The sequence below is a fragment of the Rutilus rutilus genome (genome assembly GCF_951802725.1).
Source record: "Rutilus rutilus genome assembly, chromosome: 18".
NCBI classification, from domain to species: domain Eukaryota; kingdom Metazoa; phylum Chordata; class Actinopteri; order Cypriniformes; family Leuciscidae; genus Rutilus; species Rutilus rutilus.
In genome coordinates, this window is record NC_140231.1 from 12,663,984 (window position 1) to 12,686,613 (window position 22,630).

At 37.3% G+C, this 22,630-nt stretch overlaps 4 protein-coding genes across 5 annotated transcripts in view; all 4 read right to left on the reverse strand.

The window, feature by feature from the left end:
- amot (angiomotin) overlaps window positions 1–7,571 on the reverse strand; it is a 33,207-nt gene extending 25,636 nt beyond the window's left edge. For both annotated transcript variants that reach the window (XM_084388070.1, XM_084388069.1), the window contains exons 1-3: window positions 7,503–7,571; window positions 7,084–7,218; window positions 6,694–6,744 (exon numbers count right to left, since the gene is read on the reverse strand). In XM_084388070.1, the coding sequence (XP_084244196.1) occupies window positions 6,694–6,744; window positions 7,084–7,171 (139 nt within the window). In that variant the 5' untranslated portion in view covers window positions 7,172–7,218; window positions 7,503–7,571. The remainder of the gene's footprint in view (window positions 1–6,693; window positions 6,745–7,083; window positions 7,219–7,502) is intronic.
- A 1,667-nt stretch (window positions 7,572–9,238) lies between these two features.
- On the reverse strand, window positions 9,239–17,407 carry pgk1 (phosphoglycerate kinase 1). Its single transcript, XM_084386640.1, has 10 exons — window positions 17,063–17,407; window positions 15,383–15,433; window positions 14,820–14,975; window positions 14,444–14,588; window positions 12,405–12,508; window positions 12,186–12,305; window positions 11,256–11,370; window positions 10,778–10,957; window positions 10,489–10,666; window positions 9,239–10,067 (listed from the first exon to the last, which is right to left on the reverse strand). Exons 1-10 carry the CDS (start codon window positions 17,125–17,127, stop codon window positions 9,928–9,930), a joined length of 1,254 nt encoding a protein of 417 aa, XP_084242766.1. The 5' UTR covers window positions 17,128–17,407; the 3' UTR covers window positions 9,239–9,927.
- A 532-nt stretch (window positions 17,408–17,939) lies between these two features.
- cox7b (cytochrome c oxidase subunit 7B) lies at window positions 17,940–19,082 on the reverse strand. The gene is made up of 3 exons (XM_084387968.1): window positions 18,929–19,082; window positions 18,249–18,370; window positions 17,940–18,171 (listed from the first exon to the last, which is right to left on the reverse strand). The coding sequence occupies exons 1-3, from the start codon at window positions 18,963–18,965 to the stop codon at window positions 18,097–18,099; spliced, it is 234 nt and encodes a 77-aa protein (XP_084244094.1). The 5' UTR covers window positions 18,966–19,082; the 3' UTR covers window positions 17,940–18,096.
- A 1,378-nt stretch (window positions 19,083–20,460) lies between these two features.
- Window positions 20,461–22,607, reverse strand: pgrmc1 (progesterone receptor membrane component 1). The gene is made up of 3 exons (XM_084387110.1): window positions 22,266–22,607; window positions 21,302–21,457; window positions 20,461–21,189 (listed from the first exon to the last, which is right to left on the reverse strand). Exons 1-3 carry the CDS (start codon window positions 22,552–22,554, stop codon window positions 21,095–21,097), a joined length of 540 nt encoding a protein of 179 aa, XP_084243236.1. The 5' UTR covers window positions 22,555–22,607; the 3' UTR covers window positions 20,461–21,094.
- Window positions 22,608–22,630: the final 23 nt, after the last annotated feature.

The following is a 22,630-nucleotide window of genomic DNA, read 5'->3' on the forward strand; positions in this document are numbered from 1 at the left end:
GGTTGTTTTTTTTACCTAAAGTCTTTGAGATGGACACAGGTCCGCATTCAAGCATTACAGTGAGCGGCCTTAAACAGCTTGCCCTTTTACAGCAGATTTTGTTCACAAACAACTGACAGTCATGACCTAAATATGATTTTCATTTATAATAACCAATCCTAAAATTCGGCATTTGTAACTTACTTTTCGCGCCATCAGACGCGCGCGTACTCAAGTTCCCGAGGAGCTCTCGGTTCGTGACTAATTTTCAGTCAGACTAGTGAATTCAGTCAACTGCAGACTCGCTCTGAGTCGCAATCGGATCAGTAGAATTCACGAATGAATCATTTGGTGTGATTTGCAAACCGATTTAACAGGTTCGTTGAAAAGAATCACCTCGTTCGTGTTTTGGAGCATGCGACAATTTCTTCAATTCAAAGTAACGAGGAACGGGATGTTTTTTGTAGTGGAATTGTAACAGGAATTGTAGTGGAGTAAAAATTACGATATTATGCTTTAGAAGGTAGTGAAGTACTCCAGTAAAGTACAAATACTTGAAAAATGCACTTAAGTACAGTAAAAAGATTTATAAAATAAAAATATAAAAATATTGATTGTATAAAATCAATATCGCATTTGCAATTGAGCTGATATTTGGGGGAAAATGGCACTGTGTGTGTGATTGCTTAACTATATCATATGATATAAATACTGTATAGCCTAAAAGACAAATACTCATACAGGGGCGTTTTTATTGCATTTTAATAGAGTAAATCATGTAGTGAATGTGTGATTTCTAAATACGCATGTGTAGTAGTCTGACCTAAACTGAAAAAGCTGCATCACACGCAGTGTATGCAATCTCAAGGTGTGTTTCTATTAGGTTTTTGCGAAGTGAGAGAGGGACATACTCCATGTTATTATCATAGACGTTTCATATCGCACACCCCTACAAGTATTACTCTCCATTAACCTCCAAAAAAGATATATTATCAAGGTTTCATTTATTATCAGAGATCAGCATTTAATGACCACTGAGTTTTTAAAGGGGCTGAACAAATACTGGTATCCTAAAAGTCATTTTATCTTTAGTCAAAAAGTAAAAGAAAAAGAAAGAGCTGCAACAGAGGCCCTGTAAACCTGTGTGCCATTATAGCAGAAAAATCCAACATGAGTCACAGAATAATTCCCTCTATTTCTTCTCTTCCTCCATACTCCAACTGCAACAAGGTCTCTATAATGTGGTTTTTCCCCCCACAAGTCCCTGATACAGGCCCAAGTATTTGGAAACAGCGCTGCTCCCCTCGATTCCCTCTCAACCCCCACCCACTCTTCCATCCAAAGCCTTAATGAAAAGCATGTGCAGGAGATGCTTCATCTTTGCCACTGAAGCTCTGCACCAGTTTCTTTCCCCTCGGTAGAGGAAAAAAGATATAGTCCCCCCACCATTTTGTCAGAGGAAAAAAATTACATCTATAAAATCTGAAATTTACGACCGAAGTGACAATTAACAGAGTTACGGTCATGTACAACAGATGTGGGGGGATGCAAGCGGCAAGATCTTGGTCAAATATTTCCAATGTCTGAACAATTTTAATATCTGTATCAAATATCTTTGTTAATAAACAGGAAGCTTCAAAAAGATTTTTCCATAGATAACAGCAGCATAAAAGAACACATTCAATTACATTTTAAATTGATAAATCTCACCTTTTAAAAATGGAAATGTGACCAGATCATGTTAAAAAAATTATATTTAAATAAATAAATAAATGTGTATACCACCACATATATTTGTGTGTGTGTGTGTGTGTGTACCACTAAAGCAACACCACTAATGAAACATTTTTGGCAAGGTAAATCTTTAGTCAACCAAATGGTCAAGTTATTTTAACACTTTATGATAAGGTCCCATTGGCTAATGCATTAAAAACATTAAAGCATTACTAACAATGAGCAATACATTTGTTAACAGTAGCCCATGTTAGCTCAGGTCTATTAAATAACAATAATAGATACAACTTTTGATTTTAATAAATGCTGAAATTAACATTAGCTAAGATTATAAAATGCTTTAGAAGTACTTTTCATTGTTGGTTAAATTAATTTGTTTAAATTCATTTAAAAAAAAGTTAACAAATGGAACCTTATTGTAAAGTGTTACTGTTATTTTATCAACAAAAAAAAAAACAAAGAAAGGTCAAACCAGAAAGCATTATATACCCAATTTGACCATCCGGAGTCAAATCACTGTCTGGTTTGTGGTGGCCTCCCCCAAATTCTGAAATTTTGAGTGACACATCCAGCTTAAGCAATTAACAGACCCAAGATGAGTGTATGGCGAGACGCTGTACCTCGCCCATGTGATTGTGTCTGAAAAATAGTGACACATTCCAGATTCCACCACAGGGGTGTCTGACTTCAGTTCCCTGAGGTAAGCAGGTACACATCATGCTGGGGCATTGGGTTACACAAGACACTGTCTGAGATATACTTTGATAGTTAGCACTAGGGCAACAGCTATTTTGATAATCGACTAATTCTTTTAATTAGGCTATTTTAAGTTGAGTTATATGTTAGATTTTTCTTGTCATTTGAAAATGTGACATGGATTCAACCCGTCTTATAATGTTGCAGTTATTTTTGTAAAAGTCATTTTGAACCTAAATTTTTATATACAAAGACATATTACAAATATTACATAATACACAGAAGAGGCTTTAGTTTGATCTTGTAGTCATTGTTTTTTTACACAGTTATTTTGTTTTGTTAGCACAACGGCCAAGCAAAATGAAAGTCTTAATGGGATAGTTACCCCAAAAAGACAATTCTGTCATCATTTATTTACTCACCCTCATGTTTTTCCAAACCTGTATGAGTTTCTTTCACAAAATTTGAAGAATGTCAGTAACCAAACAGTTGATGAGCCCCATTGACATACTATGGAAGTCATGGGGCCCATCAACAGTTTGGTTACCCTTATTCTTCAAAATAGCCTATCTTGTTTTGTGTTCAACAGAAGAAATTCATTCCGGTTTGTAACAACTTGGGTGAGTAAATGATGACAGAATTGTCATTTTTGGGTGAACTATCCCTTTAAAGGTTCAGCAGAGACTCAACTAACCAATAATGATATCTGCTGTCAACTTTTCATTATCAGTTTCATCAACATTCCTTAGTTAGTAAGTCTGGCATCCCTTAACCGATGTCTTTGAAAGGGTGTTTTTGTGTTATATGGACACGGCCGTTTCCCTCGAGGGGATCGGGGGATGCGGTGTTCTCAGCTGGACGCGACCTAATTGTAAAACTTCAAGAAGAACTGCAGGCTTTTGGACTCCCAAAAAGTTCAGTGGAAAAGGCAGTTGGGTGATTTGGAGGCTGAGTCAGCAAGCAGAACTCTGGCCCCTCTTAAAAAAAAAGAGAGGAGGGAGGCAGGGGGCAAAGGAAGTGAGGGATGGAAAGAGATGGAGAGAGGAGGGAAAAGCGAAAGAGCTGACATTCCTGCACCGTGAGTCAACGCCGCTAGGCACTTTTCTGGCAATCCTTCACTACCTTTACAACTAAAAGCACCGGAAAGCACTGATAAAAAGGAAGAGAGAGGAGACCATCCGAATGCTGAGCGTCCAACTAATAAAGCTGTGGGTTCGTTCTGGAAGCGTGGCGGACATTTCTTGGAATGTCGTTCATGGCTACCTCAGTAACCATTTTGGTTATCTCCCAACATTCAGAGGGAGCACTTAAATGAAAAGCTCTCAATGAAAGCATTATGAGGAAGGGTCTGTACTCCTGCTAGCAATGGTTAAGTAGTAAAAGGCAATTAGTTTCACCTAATAAAGCCCAAGCATTCCTCATAACTTGGCCTCTTGCTTTGATTTCCAATAACACATGACTGCATTCCTGCCCTATGTAGTGTGCATATCTGTGTCCTGCTCCCCCTCTGCCCTGGGCGGCATTCCTCAGAGGAGTGGGGTGACATCCGTCAGCAGGACCTCTAATGATCCTGTGCAGCCAAATTCACTACTTAACATAAATTACAATGGAAGTAAGTGCAATGGTAAAAGTAAATGAGGCTGACAGCTATTGTAAATCTGTGGCAAAAATGTGCCTTTTTAACAATCAGTTATTATAGGCCTGGCCTAAAACACGATTCTGCAGAATAAATATGCATATTAATACCTTATATTCACATAGTATTAATAGCCTAGTACACAGTGTTCATGTATGTCGCGAGGCCATATGGAGCAGGTTGACTTGTAGCAAATGTGTCAGAACTGCGCATGTCATACTCGTTCCTATGTACAGAGTAACAGCAATGCAATTCATTCACTGCAAGAGGATGCATGCAAAGTTTACACATAAACTGAAAGCATAAGACATTTTATTAAATAGGTTTATCAAATCACGAAATCGTTAAAACAAGGATAAACCTCACATTCGCATTCGCAATGTTGGAACTTTTGCAGGCTGAGTAAAACTCGCTTAACTTAAAAAAATAATCGTTGTAAATCGACTTAAATAATGATTGTTCACATGAGTAATCTGTTAAAAGGCATTTACCTTCTTAAGTTTTCGCCAAGTCCCGCTTTATTTCGATCTGCCGCCGGTTTCGTGCGTCCTAAGTTTTAAGTCCGTTACAAGTTTTTCGGCGGATTCCAAAGCGTCGAACACGCTTCACAAAGTGTAAACGCGTCAGACGGAGGGGAACTTTGCGATCATCTTTGCACTATTGTTCACAAAAAAACGCGTTCCCCCTTCTCCTTGTCATTTTTGAGTTGTTGAAATGTGTTTTCTTCCACTAGAAGTGTGCTGTGAGGGGAAGGACTAGGACTGCCCTCCTCTTCATACGAAACTTGCAGCGAAATTACTTGCAAACTCAAGAGTCGTGAGGAGAAAAAAAAACTGTTCCCCTTTGCTGAGAACTTTAAGGGAATCCAAAGCATTTTTTTTCTAAAGCCAGGAGAGCCCTCCTTCGGAGAGTTTGTCGATTGTTCCTGTTCTTCTGTTGGCTTTAAGGAACGTCGCTCAAGCAAGAAAAGTACAAAAAGCTTTTGTGTGGCTTGAAGATCAGGAGCCTGTCAAAGAGTCTTATGTGTAGCGCAACCCACTGATTCAGTCACTTCAGAAGAAAATAATTAAAGAAATATAAAAAGTCTTGCTTTCCTCCTCAATAAATGCCATATTTGTTTATAATATGCTTCTTCATCTATTTAAGAAATAGTTATCCCATACTTTACTCACCCTCAAGCCACCCTAGGTGTATATGACTTTCTTCTTTCAGCTGAACACAATCAGAGTTATATTAAAAAATATCCTTGGCTCTTCCCAGAATTAATGGCACTGAATAGTGCCTGAGTTTTTGAAGCTCCAAAAAGCGCATCCATCCATCATAAAAGTAATCCATACGACTCCAGTGGGTAAATAAATTCCTTCTGAAGTGAAGCAATGGGTTTTTGTAAGAAAATATCCTTATGTGTTCATGAGAGAGTTGAGTCCCGCGCGGAAGAGTAACCTCTGACATGACAGTTTTAAAGAAAAATGTTGGAGGATTGCGATAAGTTTTTTGTGAGAGTCGTCTATTCTTATGCTATGTCATAGGTCCTTTCCGCGGGACTCAACTCTCGCGTGAATGCGTGTAAAATAATGTAGGCTAAGTTGCCAATTATTATTACTTATTTATCTACTCTAAATACAGTCGGTTATGTCTTCAGCATAAAACGCATGATGGGACAGTATAATGCCATTTAAGCTTTTTTGCCATTTCATTTAACTCATTGTTTTTTTTTTTATGACAAAAACTAAATAGTTTTTCAGTGATCACAACTGTTATAACACTGGTTATACAATAAACATATAGGCTATTACTGTTACTAAACTCTGAAATTCAGAATTGATCCATATCGTGATACGTATCGTGGCTTTAGTATCGTGATGCGTATCATATCGTGACATTGTTGGTGATACAGAGCCCTGGTAAATTTACTATTACAGCTACTGGAGAGGCAAATTTTGTTGGACGTATCGAGTCATCATGTAGGTGGCTTTCAACTGTACCGCCATTGTTATTATCAATACATTTTACAGTTACAAATGGATTTCAATAGCTCAAATAGGAAGCCTATGTTAATCTTACATAATTGAATTACATAAACAGGAGCTGTAAAATAATAAAATACCATCCCCTAAAGTTCTAAAAACCCACAGCAGTAAATTTAACAAGAAATTGTTTAGTGTTATTGTCAATATTTCTCTGTACTCTGAGAACAGCTTCAGTACAATAGCAAATATGGCTGCATTTGCAAAAGCCTAATGATAATGGCTTGAAAGATGCCTTTCTACTAAATAAACAAAACCACACCCTATAATGGCTCAATCCTCTCATACTTTCTAAGATGAATAGCTCTACATTTGTTTGAAGTAATGGTAAATGTTCAGAGGGGTTTTGTAAACAACAAAGGATTGTTACTGACAGGCTCAGACCTGTAAAATAAATATATTACCTACCTCAATGAGAAACAGACTACTACATGTGACAAAAATACTGAGGTCATTCAGTTCGCATGAACAATTATTCATACAAACTAATTAACACCTATAGCGACATTAAACATACTCGGTGTAAAGATGGGTAATAAAAATGCTTAAAATTAGGCCTGAAAGTGTCTTTATTTCTCTTTTCTTTTTTAAATGTAAGACAAGAAAAGCATGTATTCTTACCTAAAACTGAATCAGTGACTTCCAGGAGATCTAATCCAGAAAATCCATTTTCTGTGAAGGAATAAATATGTAAAACTGTTTACATCTTCTTATGAGAACTAACTATGAACACAATTTCTTATTGATGAGACACTTCAAACTTATATTACTTGTGTTTGGGGTGGAAATATAATGGTATCACAGTATAACTAGGACCCAAAACAAAAAGTAAATCTCAGCAAAACATGAGGGTTGAACACTGTAACCGAGCGCCCTCTTGTGATGGCGCCACGTTTGACAAAGACAAATGATTACTTTAACTACAACACACACAAAAGTCTACCGCCTTTTAATTTGAACGTCTTTGTGATGTTGTAAGTTTGTATGTTCGATGAAAATGAATCACCTCACCCACAAAACTCTGTGCATATTGAGGAAATCCAATATGCTTCATCCATGTGGACACTTGGTCTGGGCTCCACTCCTCGATTGAGATCATGCTTGTTGTATTTACACTCTCGTCTTCTGCATATTTTCTTTAAAAACCTACATCACACAAGCACTGAATGTAACATACAAACACCAAACAACTCCTTAATATAAAGATCTCGATTTCAGACTGTTTACCAAAGTTATTGTTTGGAATAAATTGTGAATAAAATCCTATGAAAGCCTTTCGTTGGATCATTACACATGTACAGTAGGCTAGCCTATTAATCTGATCTCTACCACTGCTGTATGTTGTGATACAGTTGTTGGTTAGATAAATACGCTCTCATAAGTCTTGACTTATTCTTCGCATGTGACATAATTTCAAAACATAAGCTTACCTCGAGCCCAAAAAGAACCCCGCACTTTTCGCTCACAGCTGTTGTTGAATGACGCATGCACACCTCGGCAGGTGAGGGCGGAGCTAAGGCGACGTGCATTATGGGAAATGTAGTCCAGATAAGCGGCTTTCAAATTTATGCAGTAGTGGCTAAAAAGTGATGTCCGGAGAGGTTATTTGCACAATATTTGCTTTTAATGACACTTTAGGTTAAAATATGAGGAATACACTGAAAAAAAAGTGAAAAGATTTGTACATAGGCCCCACATTAATCAATTAAGTTAAACAAACAAAATTTGTTCATGTAACTCCAACATCTAAATTCCAACATAATGGAATTAAGTCATTTTAAGTGACCCGATTCATGTATAGAAATTCATAAATTCATTCTTCTAATTCAGTTTCTTATATTTTAGTGTGTCCCACAACCAAATCAAAGGACTGTGCTAGTTAACAAACTTTTAGCTAACAATAGCACACAAAAGTCTTCAGTTGCTCTAACAAAGCAGAAACGGGATTATTGTATCAGTCCACACCCTAAGCAAATGCTCCACAATGGTAACCCAGTGTAATTAAAAAGGGTTCTAATAATTCCAACATAATTCAACCTTAAACACTATTACACATTATTATCAAGTCTCAACCCTTTTCTCATCTTGCACAAAAACACACAAAATAACACTTAATTTCAAAATCTAGATTCAGCCATATGCAAAGCATGCTGGGAACTAACAAGCACTGCCCAGTTTCAGTTAATTCAACACAACTCATTCATGTAATCCCAACACAAACGGATTAAGTAAACTTCAATTTTACATATATTGTGGATAGAAGTGGATTGAACACAAACTAAGTTAGGAAAATCTATAGCAATTGTGTTGCTATTTTAACTAAGCAATTTGAATAAGCTGTAAAAAACTATTTAGTGATGTTATAGACTATTGGGAAGAAGAATACACTAAGGTACGAAAATGGCAAATAATTAAATATGGGTTTTATTGTATTAAGCAAAAAAAGGCATAGAAAAACAAAAATCTCACAGGTCAGGAAGAAAGCATTCATTGACTAATGTAATTGTTGGTTTTCCTTTGTTTTTGATTACCGAAGCCATTCTCCTGGGCATTGACTCAACTAACATTGTGCACGTGTCATGCTTAACTTCTTTTCAACCCTCCTTAAGTTCTTCCCAAAGTTAGGCTTTATTGGAAGACCTGCATGACTAATCACAATTCAGGATTATAATTTCCCAAAGGTTTTCACGAGTTCACACTTACCCCTATTAGAGGGGGTAAAGTTTAATGCGTACTTACCATTGATTGCTGAGTGCTCTCCACCCCCGAACTTTGTTAATAAAACATCATTTAAAGTTCAGGGGACTTTTGCTGCATGCAGTGTGTTTGGAATCGTCATCACGGAAAATACACATTTTTATCTCCAAACAGATCTTGGCTACATTGTTCAGGAAGATTCTGAATGGACCAAATATTGGTTGCCAAAACAAGGTTGTTCAGTTTTAAGTTGTCGGACTGCAGAACATTGCATAACATTTTTACACAAGTAATATTTATCAGTGTTCCTGGTTTACTAAAAATAACTTGCTCGTAAGGGATTTGCTATGCATGGCTTTATGTGACTACACCATATGTATGCAGGTAAAGTATGCATGTACACTTGGCGATAATATATTAAAATATTACATTGTGTGCAGACACAAAAAATGACTAGGCAAAAAAAAAAAAGAGTTTACTTTTTTATTTTTTTTATTATCATTCTTTCCACGACAGGTCGTCTGGGTCTAACATTAGCCCATTATAATAATTCCAGCGCAGAACATCTATCTCATAAGCTGCAGGTCTATGACAAGTGCAATGTGGGGAGAAAAGTGTCTACATTTTTACAGGTCCTCAACATCTGTGGGGAGGCAACAAATATCAAATATAAACTCTAGAATTACAACACACAACCGTTTACACTGAATGCACACATTCAGACTACAACAGGACACGCATGAACACTTAAGCAGGTAACAATCACAACAGGAATCGTCATTACTGCTGATGTCAACCTTTCGCTCATAATCGATGGAAATATCTTGAATGAGAAACCCTTTAGGTAATTTGATAGAAGAAAAACAAATGGATGTGTATGAGTGAACAGGGCTGTTTCAAAAAGCATTGTAAGCCTAAATTGATCGTAAAACCATTGCAACCAATGGTCTCTACGATCAACTTAGCTCACAATGCTTTTGAGAAACGCAGCCCAGGTCAGGGAGTCTAGCACAGCATACTGTTAGCGGTCCATAGAGAGTGGAGTAGTCGTCTTTTGCATCCCCGATAGGTTATAGAATGCTGAAACGCTGAGTGAATAAGGATGACAGCTTCTTGGGAGATGAGCACCCAACCTCTGGCTGAAGAGCCTCAGAGTGCTTATACGTTGCTGAGGGCATCGACACCAGGCAACACTTTACCCTCCAGCAGCTCCAAACTGGCTCCGCCTCCAGTGCTCACATGACTGACCTTATCTTCTGTGTCCCACTTGGCACAGCAGGTCGCGGTGTCTCCCCCACCTGAAATTAAAAGAAAGAAGTCAATTATTAGTCTATTATAGAGATCGATATAAACTTTTTGATGGCTGTTGTTATCTTAGAGAGCAGGGTGGCCTATATGATATCACACTATTAAATTTAAAGATTTAAAGTAAATGACACACAACCATAGATAGATAGATAGATAGATGGATCGATTTAATGCCATGTCAGCATCGAAGGCTCTTTTCATGGCAAAAATCATAAAATACAATAAAACCAAGCAAACAAACACAAGTCATGCCAATGGTGAGAATTAGAAATTGGCAAATATCTGCCAATAATAATCAGCCTAGACAATATATCAGTCTACCACTAGTCTATTAGATGTGTGCCATTAAATGTATTCCAGGCAAAAGCCAGCCACTTGAATGAAAAATAAAAATAAAAATGAAATTCTCACCAATAATGGTGATGCAGCCATTTTTGGTCGCTTCCACAACTTTGTCCATCAAGTTCTTGGTTCCACGAGCGAAGTTGTCCCACTCGAACACACCAACAGGTCCGTTCCACACAATCTGCTTGGCTCTGGCTACAGCCTCCGCATAGAGCTTTGAGCTCTCAGGACCACAGTCCAGACCCTGGATGGAAGGACAACCAGAAGGGCTTCTTTTGACAACTGCTTCTAGTTCACTTAAAGGAAAAGGAGAAGACCTTATAGCTCTAAACAATCTAACGTGTGTCTGCCTTACCATCCATCCAGCTGGAATACCATCTGCTACTGATGCAGTCCCCGTTGCCGCCTTCTCGTCAAACTTGTCTGAGGTGACGAAGTCAACAGGAAGTGCGATCTTCACGCCGTTCTTCTCAGCTTTAGCCATGAGGTCTTTCACAATTTTGGCACCCTCTTCATCATACAAGGAAGTGCCGATCTGAGCACAACAAGAAAACAATATTTTTAACTCCAGGAGGGTGTTCCAGAAATCAGGTTATGCGACATACCCAGATAAGTTTATGGATAAATAAATGAATAACCTCAACTTCCAATTCCAAAAATTGAGGTAATGTTCAGGGCTGCATTTCCCAAAAGCATCGTAAGCCTAAGTTGATTGTAGAACAATTGCCACCAATGGTCTCTACGATCAACTTACAAAACATGCCCTTTCCCCTACGATCAACTTACAAAAAACACTTTGGTTTGCAGTGGGAAGGAAGCTTCAGGCCACTCACCTCCATGTTCTTGAGAACCTTGAGGAAGGTAAAGGCCATTCCTCCGCCAATGATCATCTCATTCACCTGGTCCAACATGTTGTTGATCAGCTGAATCTTATCTTTGACCTTGGCCCTGTCCGATCAAAAAAACAATCAATCAAACAAAGCCTTTTCAATGAAGTGTTCATTTTTAAAATGAAATCTTATTAGGATGAAACTGAGAAACTTTCGCCTCTGACAAATTGCAGGAAGTGCCCTACAACTGTCTGATTATAAGACAAAAGCTTAAGGCTTTTGTGCATTGCAGTTCAGCTTATCAATGGGCCAATTCCCTGAGTGAACTTTGTTATTTGGGACAAACATCAGATATGAACTGCTTCAGTAAGTACATAATGAGTGTGTAAGTTGTGCAATGGCCTGACTTTTGCATTCAATTATCCACTTCCACAAGAACACTTTGTAGTGATCATGGCTTTATTTGCCATCATAGCATCCTGCACAGTTGAATCACAACGGTTTTGCCATTTCACCATCAGAATAACACTATAAAAAAGGTAGAAATCTACAAATGTTTAAATAAATATAATTCTTTCTTCAGCCAGATATGTGAGGAACTGTAGAACAAGGACATTGTCACACATCTTGCTGTTGCATAAGAGGATAAACGCAACTATTCCTGGACTGTCACTGATGCTTTCTCAAGTGGTTTTCAATGGAGAAAAGACAGATGCTTCCTAAAAAAAGACTGAAGTACAGCCCAATATTCTTTCAGTCATTCATTTCGGTTGGTGACCTCTGTAAAAGAGCTTCCTTAGATCATGAACAAGATCTTGCAGGACCAAAGCAAGGTCTTTTGATGTTTTAAAATCACTGCTTATCCTCCTTAAGCAAGACAGTATTCAGAACTAAAAAGATAAGCTATCAGAGTACTCCGTCAATAACACTCACCCCCCGAGAATGGCCAGGAAAGGCCTCTGTGGTTTCTCAAGGGCCATGGCAAAGTAGTCCAGCTCCTTCTTCATCAGAAAACCAGCTGCCTTCTGAGGGAGATTCACTCCAACCATGGAGCTGGAGTGAGACATTAGGCGTGAAAACCAAGGGGAAACAATTTGTGTCATGTCGATATTTTTCCGAGTAAACACAATGTGAGTTTTTATTTTCTAGTACCTATGAGCTCTGTGCGCAGTTCCAAAGGCATCGTTGACGTAAACATCACCCAGCTTGGACAGGGAGGCTCGGAAAGAATCGATTTCCGCCTGACTTGCTTTGGTCTGAAAAGATAAATCAAAATCATTTATAAGTCATATGATGCCACCTGAAGAGAAAAAACACACACACACACACACACACAGATTCCACATTAAAGGTGAACTGTGGCGAACAAATTCAGTCTGAATTGCACCTGCGACTTGACTGTTAAGGTTAATGCAGAGAAAAAAAAAAAAAAAAAAAAAAAAAAAAACAGAGGGGGTGAATAAAATTGCAAATTCACTCTGACAGTAGGTGGCACTTATAGAAGAGAAGAAATACCTTGCTTACCTCAGTGCGCAAAGCAGCACTGTGGAATTTTCCGTTTCCGAAGGAAAGTAGTCAAACAGTATTTATGCGTTTTAAAACCTTTAGATTTTGTACAAATACAAAAGAGCAGGCTACGGATTCTTTCTCTGCTATTCACTGTCGCTTAGTGAAATGCTCTGTTCGTGAGCGCCACCAAGTCGTAGCTTTATCTAACAACAGTGCCTCTGTGCACATGACCAAACACACAAGTCTTATTGGTTTGTGAGATAGAAAAGACATTTGAACCCCTCTTCATTTTACATTTTATATTTATATTTATATTTATATATATATATATATATATATATATATATATATATATATATATATATATATATATATATATATATATATATATATATATATAAACAGTAACTGTTCTTTTACATGAAAATGAAATGAGGCATCAGTGTGAAAATATGGTGCGATTTAAACATTTTCATTTCACTGAATATTTATCTTTGTGTGAACAGCCTTTACTCCAGTTTCCTCTTGGGAAATTGATTCATTGTCATTTTATTTTGTCAATATTATTTAGTTTTAATCACATTATTGGGCGGGTTTTTGGGAGCTTTTGGGTTGGAAATCAATGCATAAACCAACAAAATGGTCAACTTACAGTTGCATAGTAAACTGGAGAAAGTATTTTAAACCCAAGGACCCCTGGATCAAGACCAACGATACATGCCATTATGATCACATTACTGCCATCCACATGCACTCAAAGTTCATAACTTCTAAACTACTGTGAATGAAAGGTTACAGAGGCACCCAGAAAATGCCAAGCTGCAGTTCACTGCAGTTTCTTGCCAGCAAAGGGCATGGCAGTTTCCCTGTCTCTTTCTTTGGTCTCTACTCGTCCCTCTCCTTCTCTTCTCCTCTTCCCAGCATGCATTCCAGCCAGGGCTTCGAGGACAAGAAAAGCCACATGATCACACATGACCTTCCTACAAATGTCAATAGGTCAGCTGAGTACAGTATCTCTGCATGCACACACAGCCAAAGAAGGCTCTAACAGACAGTAGTAGCTTGTGCTTTGCAGATCAGCTCCAACACAATGATAAAAGCCAATTGTTAGCCTCTCGAGTCAAAACAGAATGATTTGGTAAGAGATTTGTAAACCCACCCTTATTACAGAGTGCTTTCTTTACAGTATTGTCGTTATATTACTGCCTATTCAAAGCTACATAAACTAACCTGCTCTCATTTAATTTAATTTCTTTAAGTGTGTGGCATTTCAGGCCAAAGATCCTACTGTATGATAAAATTTAAGGTTTGTATCTGGCATTTAATTCAACGTAAACTCTTGAGGCTTCTTTCTGGGCCGCACAGTCAAAGGAAGTAAAGACTAAGAACATTATTTAACACATTCATTATAGTTTTTACTAGTGTTTGAACAATCTTTATATTGCCTTTCTTTAACATTCGACCACGTTTACATTTTGAACGCGATCCGATCGAATGAGTTTACGACAACCTCTGGAAGTGGTCAAAAAGAGGACAAGCTCAAAACGGTTTAAACCCTGTTTACGCCTGTATTTAGCGTCATCCACTTGTGATCCAATCGACCAAAACGCATCTTAATACCAGGTGTAAACAGGGCCTAAGATGACCAAGCACTTTTTACCACTGACATGCGCTGCACTGACCTTGTTCCCAGATGCATCTTTGCCCTTGCCCTCCTCGGCCACGTGGAAACGCAGGTTCTCCAGCAAAATGACAGAACCGGCAGGTGGGTCTGCACAGGCTTTCTCCACATCTGGACCCACACAGTCCTTCAGGAACTGAATGTCTCTTTAGAGGCAAATTAAACAGCAAGGTCAGGGGCGAAGTAGTAAGCTGAATTAAGTATGCATTACTTTTAAGATGTCATCTTGATGACGCTTTTCTACCATACATTTCTAATGTTTACGCAGTAAAACTATTCATCAGTGCTGTTAAACAGATGTAGCTTGAAGGTTTACATTATCTCTAACTGATGGTGTAATATGTATAGGTAAAGAAGTCTATATTGAGCTTTCCTACTTTCCCAGCAGGCTCTTGAGTTCTGCAGCCACAGGCTCAAGAGAGTACTTGTCTGGCATGGGGACTCCATCAGGCCGGCCCAAGTGGCTCATCAGGACTACAGCTTTGGCCCCATTATCTAAACAGTGCTGAATTGATGGGACTGCAGCCTTGATTCTGATGAGAGCATATATAATATTAGTTACAAATACTGTAGCACAAGGCCAACATGTGTTTTTCAACTGTGAGTCAGGTCTATATACAACATAAAAAAAAAAAAAAAAAAACATTGGAGTATTGGTCTCAAATGGTTGCTCAAACTAAACATTACAAATATTGCTGACATTCTATGAACTAACATTTATTGAGTAATCTTAATATTTTGCAAGAAAATCTAGACATGAATAAGTGAATGATTATATACAACAAACATTTTATAAGCAACAAAGCTGTGAGACAATTTTCAAGGTAAAAACATTGCGGCACAGCACAAAGTGGAATTATGGTGATTTCAATGAGATAAGAAAGAACCATTATTGGTTAAGAATGCAACAATATTGGTATATCAGCAATATCCATCTCACCTCTGGTTATTTGTTATTGTCTTGTCTTTCATAGGGACGTTGAAGTCGACCCTATTGGAGAGAGAGAAAAATAAATGGATCATAAAATGCTATGGTTTAATGGAATGATTAAAATTATTATTTTTAAATTAGTAGGTTCCAGAAAGCTCTCAGATTTCATCAAAAATATCTTAATTTGTTTATTATTCGTTTAATTTCCAAAGGTCTTTGAAACGACATGAGTGCTAGTAATTAATGGCAGAATGTTCCATTTTGGTTTTTATATTATATACAAATACATACAGTTTACGAGTTTACGTTGAATTAAATGCCATATACATACATGCATATATATACACACACATATACATACATACATACATACACACACACACACACACACACTTATGTTAGATGTGATTAATCTATTTGACAGCACTATATATAGCTACCATCTCTAGTAATTTGTTATATGCATTTGAATGTTTACGAAATTCAAACATTTTTAAATGAATTCATAAAAATACCTGTTATAAAAAAGCTATTTTAATAAGTAAGGATTGTACTGTGACATTAATGAACATCTAAACCTGTATCACTGAGAGCTGCATACTAACGGAGTGCACATTGCTGCACGTTCACATGGTCTCCATGACTACAATGAATTACGTAACACTGTAAAGCCCCCTTACAGCAGTGAGATAGATGCATTCAAGGTAGAGAACAATTTGAAGATGCATTCAGGGTAGAGAAATATTTGTAATATAACATTAGACAATATTAAAGCAGTTTGGATCCTGACAGCGGATGTTGGAAGACCACGTGCAACTGCTGCATATACTGACTCAGTCATTGTGACGCACTCAACATGGCTGTCAATTACTTATTCAAAAAGTGCTATTATTATATCATGTGGGTGTTTATATAAAGGTGAAAAACGTTAAATAAAGCGGCAGACGGTGGGCAGGGCAGGTTTGTCTGTCTAATTGCTGGCAGGACATTTGACTGTGTGTGTGTTCAGAATACCAAAGGTAATTTATGTTAGCAGCTGCTGAGAATATGTGAACGTCGTTTAGCGGAATAAAGTATAAACAATCTTCACTTATGTACATAAGAAATTACCTGGCATGCGTGAGTGACAGGAATATAACAAACGAGTAAGAACACGCCACTAAATGAATGTGCTTACTGGTATAAACCCGCCAGCACACGTTCAAAAGATCTTATAAAACAGTATGTAATGTGAAAACGTTCTGGTTGTCGGTATGGTATAAAAATAAAGTGACGGAGACTCCCTGACCATTTGACATTTGTAACTGGGTGGTGTCATTTCACCAAGAAATTTTACAACCTTTATGGACAAAAAAATAAAAGAAGTGTGAGGGGTTTAGATATCTTAATTTAATTTCAATTTTAATTTTAGTTATGACTGATATTAAAGGATGCGCACGCGCTAGTTTTTGGTATATCTGCCATCCTGCACGTATCGGGAATCTCTAAAACGTGACGCGTGACAGATACACTTCCGGTTATCAATGATTGAAGTTTCATTCGCATGGCATAACCTTGCCAAAAATCAAAGATTAAAATAAAAGTTAAAAAAAAAGAAAGAAAGCATAAAGCCAATAAATGAAGATCACGATGTTAATACATCGTTAGTAAACGATATAACGGAATGTGCCGGTGACAATTCACGCTTACCTCATGATGACGCGCTTTCCTTTCACATCCACCTTGTCCAAATTGAGTTTGTTTGACAGAGACATTATGGCTGTAGATTTGCAGAAAAACTCTCCTTAGCTGGTGCGGTGGTGCAGTGCTGGTTCAGTTCCCGAATGAGAGTGACCTTAGCTTGATGCTGATGCACACAGTGTGGGCGGGTCTAATCGAGGTATGCGCTTCTAAATCCAGCGCTCATTGGATACACTTGCTGTCAATCAATCAATCACCAACTGAGCACATAGGATGTTGGACCAGCGTCTGCAATAATGCTGCCCCCTATCTAGAGAGTAGAGACCCTACCTTCTTGAATTAAGACAAGACACCACAGGTGAATAAGGTGACATAGGGTTAAAAACAGTTAACTATCACCATACAAGTTTTCTGAAATGTTGTTTATGTAAATTAGGTATCATCTATTTAAAAATGCATATATTTGCAGAACATAAATCTGATAATTGGATAAAGCCAGGTACAAATTTCATTTTGTTGACATATTAAGACCTATAAAGATACATACTGAAATGTACAGATTCAAATAGATAAAGTGGTAAAAAAATAAAGTTTGTTTTAGATGTTGTCTTTTCAGTGGTCTTGAAAACTACAAGTTGTGGAAGCAAAATAACCCCAAAATCCTAAAACTAGTGCAAAAAAAAAAAAAAAAAAAAAATTGGGTTACTTATCTTAAATGTCAGACCTGTCACTCCATGGACAGCTTAGAGTTTTATGCTAAATACAAAATAGACATTCATTTGATGGAAAAATGCATCAAGGTAATGCAACATTTAAAATTAGAAGCTCAAATCTGACACAAACCCTTTAATACCACAGATATGTAGATAAAGTAATAAGACAAATATTGAGATTTATATTTTAATTTATTACATTTTTTACAGACATGCCAAGACAGCAAGAAGATTGGATTAGGTGAAAATTGTCTCCATTTGCAAAACGGAAAAGTTCAGAGTGTCATTCAGAATCCCAGAGTATTCTGTCCACGACGGGAAATGCATTCATCACTCCTTCCATGGCTTGGGCTGCACCTTGCCTACAGGTGACAAGTTCCATGTGATGCCTGTTGATGTGATCACCTGCAAAGACAGCGCACAAAAATCACATATAGCACATTGAAAAATATATGTAATTAGAAGGGTTTGCAGTCACTTACATATGCCCAAACAGCTGTGCAAAATGCGATTCCAGAAATCATCAGAGGAGCTCCATACTTGGCATGAAACTCAGGGGACAGACCAGACTTTTGTCGCACAGCCACCTGACGGGCACTTTGACCTAATGTAAAGAAAAGGGGGGAGAGAATAGATTTAGGTTTAAACATCCTTTAACACACTATTCGTTGAGATAAGCGTCATTAAGAGTTAATGAAAGAGAAAGTTAAATTCTCATACAAAACATTGACCTTTTTGCAATCATATAGCCTACAATGAGTGCAAGCTTGTAGCTAATAGGAAAACCACTTCGTGGGCACATTGCAGTTTCATTTGTTAGAAATATTTCATAGAATATTTTGGAATGGAAAAACAAATAGTAATATTAAATTAAGTAATATTTACAACAATATTTTGAGATTATCAATAAGAGAGACATTTTTTAAAAACACATATGGCAAATACATGAACATATAAACATATATTTATAAGGTAAGGTGACAATAGATAAAATTATTTACAAAAACGTATAAACTGACTGGCGAACTACGAATGTATCCCATCAAAACTAGCTTTAGCACACCGGGAAGCAACATCAGTATACTGCCCAACATTGCAACAAATGCTGTTTACTGAAATGTGAAATAAAACGGCCAGTCCTCGAATGAGATGTATAACTTACCGCTGAGGTTCAGGGCAATCTTGGCAAAGCGATACATGGTTATTTCTCGGGACAACTGACTGCGCGAGCTAATACCCTTGAACTGAATGGCAGAAAACAAAATGGCAGGGCGGAAGTGATGAACGCGCGATACTTGCGCGCATGCACGCGCGGTGATCGCAAGACAGAATGAGGTAGATTCAACATGTAAATGTTAAACTAAAGAAAACTCTGATATCTTAAAGTGATGTGATTTGTTGTTAACATATATGGAGTTATTCTAAGCATATATAATTTGAAATATTTATATATTTTCTTCTGAATATAATAAGGGACCATCACTGCTGTTTTACCATACACTGTTAAAATTAGTTAGCGGGTTGTGCGGCGTTACCTTTGCATTGTTGCTTGTACGATTTCTGATTACAGAAATGCAAAGAGCACGTTCAAATTCGTGTTTCTCTATATGAATTTACAGTCGTGTCAGGATGGCCGAGTGGTCTAAGGCGCCAGACTCAAGGGTTGCTCCCTTCCGAACAAACGGGTATTCTGGTCTCCGAATGGAGGCGTGGGTTCGAATCCCACTTCTGACACATTCCTTTTGCTCGATCTACAAATATTACTATTGTTGTCTGATATCTTAAATGTAAGAAACAAGCCTATCCTGTAACCATTTTTTATTTTACAATACTGTGTGACAATTTTACATACTCCCAAAATTAGAGGGATATGTCTCCCCTGTACCCACATCTCATAAAAAGAAAAAGTAAAAGAAAAAAATGTGTATATGTGTAGGTGAATGTGGATTATTGAATTAAATGTGTGTGAAAAGTTTTGAACGGAAATATTCACAGCCTAAATATATAACCATGTTGAATTTCAGCCCATAAAAATGAAGCCTTAAAAATAAAATGCAAGCATGGTTAATTCAATGCATTTTTTTTTTCAAGTAGTGTAATGCAACAAGCTTTTTTGTTTCAAATACATGTCAGTAATTCTTGTCATCTTTCATACAAAGGTCTGTAGTTTTTATTCTGTGGGCAAAACACATAATGCATTGCAATACAATGATGCTTAAGAGATGAAAAGGTTCCTTAAAATGCTGCTATGTCAAATTTAATACTCTATTTTTAACATGACTTTTCTTTAAAAAATATAAAAATAAATTGATGTATGGATAATCAAGCAAATCTAAAGTTGCTTCAGTCCAGTCCATCTTGAAACATTGCTAACAAAAAAAGTTATTACATTTTTTATCATTAAAAAAAATCAGATATAAATATACTAAAAGGCCTTTTACTTGGTGAATTTTTTTTATAAACTATCAATCAGATGACAGAAGGCATGTGAAAGATTGTGTGCAACAGGTTTTTCAGCAGTGTTGATCATGTTGATAATTTAGAAGCCATAAATATTCATGTCTCAAATACAGTAGGTTTAGAGTTCAGCAGTTTGCTCAAGGACACATATGGGGAATATTTCACCAGTAATCAGCAACATTCACATATACTTTGAACCAACATAGAGCTCTAAAAAATAATAATACAACAATGCACAATGGTAATAAATCATTTTCTTTAATAATGAACATCATGAACAGAAAAGATGTTTTGCAAATGCTTGTTTTCGTAAAACATAAAATCTCATGGAATGTTGCATGTATCTAATCTACAGATTTATTGAGCAGATGATAAGACTAGCATGTGATGAGTTTGCTTGAAACCCCTCTTTAGCATGGGACTCGTCTTAATCTGTATCAAGTAAACTTGAGGAGATTTCCACTCCGACTTTTTAGTAGAATCCTCATTTAAAAGTATCCTAGTGTGTTTTGATGTTTATATATGCATTTGGGTTAAATATTCTCTGGTTAGATAAAAATCTAGCGTCGGCAATCCAAATAAGATGAGTGAGGAATTGTCCCATATTTACAGCAAGCCATATATTCCCAAAGAATTTATTTACCCAAGAATTCTTCAAATGACATAATTATGAGTCACAGTTGCTGTAGATATAACATATGCTACATTAGTTTTAAGAATACAGTGATATGAAATTATTTATAAACATATGACGTGCTCATTAACGTCACATTAAATTACATGGAGGTTCAGACAAAAAGGCGAGAGTGACTGCAACAAATCTAAGTCATTTAAGCACAGATGGAAGAGCTTGGTTCGGATCCGTGTTCTAATCCGTCTTTTTGTCCTTGACTTCCTCATCATCCGTGTACTCTGTCGGTTCTTCTCCAGGTTTAAGAAGCTTCCCAACGTAATCATATTTCTCTGCGGAGGAACATAAAAGCGTTTACTCAACATTTAGCAATGCAAGCTCATTGCAACATCCCTGAAGAGGAAATCAGGGGGGAGGGATCCAAAAGTGTGTCCTTCAACTCACGTGTGAACTGGGTCTCCCACTCGCTCAGGCTCTCCTGCTGCATAGCATTGAGATCTGAAAGATCATCATGAGTTTCTTTCAAGGCCTCCTTCTCCAAACAGAACGTGGCCAGTCCTCTGGATGCATCCCTGCCCGCGAACACCCCGTAAGGGCCCTCTAAAAGTCAACAAATTAGCTCCTCACAAATATATCATCTCAGAAGGCAAAACAAGTTGTATCTATTATCTTAAAGGGATAGTTCACCCCAAAATGAAAATTTTGTCATCATTTACTCAGCCTCATGTTGTTTCAAACCTGTGTGAGTTTCTTTCTTCTGTTGAACACATAAAGAAGATATTTTGAAGAATGTCGGTAACCAGACAGTTGATGGACCCCATTGACTTCCATTGTTTTTCCTACTATGGAAGTCAATGGGTGCCGTCAACTGTTTAAAATATCTTCTTATGTGTTCAACAGAAGAAAGAAACACACACAGGTTTGAAACAACATGAGGCTGAGTAAATGAATTTTCAATTTTGTGTGAACTATCCCTTTAAATGAAGCAACATTCTGATGCTCAGTGGACATCTGAAGTATCTAGTCAACCTTTATTCGAGTTTAGTTAATTATTCACTGATAAGCAAGTTTTTGGCATTGCAAAAGGTTAAAAAATACTGCAGGCATCTCGTTATCAAAACAACTACAATGTATGCATAGCTACACTTTAAAAAGGTCGCGTGACATCACTATTATCCTGAATTTTCAGTAGGTTAGGGGTTATGACTTTGCATTTGTACTCGTTTAAAAAGTGCGACAAAGGGGCGTGTCTGACATTAAATTCGTGCGTTTTTAATAGGTCATGTTTAAAATAAAAAACACGCCTATGCAAACATAATTCAAGAACCACGTAATTCTTATGGCACAACAAAAAAAAATCACCTAAGATAAGTTTGCGGTAAGACCTGCGATTGAATTTGTGCCATACCTGGTCCGTAGAACTTCTTCCCTCTCGTAACATCAAACACTTTCCCGCTGATAGCCATGAGGATTCTTGGGTTTTTCAGTCCATCGTACTCTTGCAGTTCTGCTAAAGTGAAATCTCTTTTCTTTAGTTTAGGCAACGGTTCCTCAACCGGGCCAAAATCTGCAGGCTTGTCTCCACGGACGATTTTGTACAGAAGGAACAAGCAAAGACATAGCAAGCTAATGTTCAGGGGCGAAGTGAAAATTTCCTGAAAAATTCCAGAAGTTTGCTCAACATTTTCATCAGCCATTTCGTTTCTGATATTGTGCGTGAGAACATCGAGAGACTGTCGACGACCACAGCAGTGCACCAATCACAGAAGCCAA

Bases quoted from the DNA above. Each gene is read 5' to 3' on its own strand.
- cox7b (XM_084387968.1), bottom strand. From the start codon at position 18,965: ATGTATCGCTTTGCCAAGATTGCCCTGAACCTCAGCG. The intron at 18,371-18,928 runs GTAAGTTATACA...TCTTTACATTAG, and splicing joins GATTGCCCTGAACCTCAGCG to GTCAAAGTGCCCGTCAGGTG. The intron at 18,172-18,248 runs GTAAGTGACTGC...CTGTCTTTGCAG, and splicing joins GCACAGCTGTTTGGGCATAT to GTGATCACATCAACAGGCAT.
- pgrmc1 (XM_084387110.1), bottom strand. From the start codon at position 22,554: ATGGCTGATGAAAATGTTGAGCAAACTTCTGGAATTTTTCAGGAAATT. The intron at 21,458-22,265 runs GTATGGCACAAA...GTTGACTTTTAG, and splicing joins GAAGAAGTTCTACGGACCAG to AGGGCCCTTACGGGGTGTTC. The intron at 21,190-21,301 runs GTGAGTTGAAGG...GTTCCTCCGCAG, and splicing joins GTGGGAGACCCAGTTCACAC to AGAAATATGATTACGTTGGG.
- pgk1 (XM_084386640.1), bottom strand. From the start codon at position 17,127: ATGTCTCTGTCAAACAAACTCAATTTGGACAAGGTGGATGTGAAAGGA. The intron at 12,509-14,443 runs GTCAGTGCAGCG...TTATCTTTTCAG, and splicing joins AAGATGCATCTGGGAACAAG to ACCAAAGCAAGTCAGGCGGA. The intron at 11,371-12,185 runs GTGAGTGTTATT...TTGATCGGACAG, and splicing joins TTCCTGGCCATTCTCGGGGG to GGCCAAGGTCAAAGATAAGA.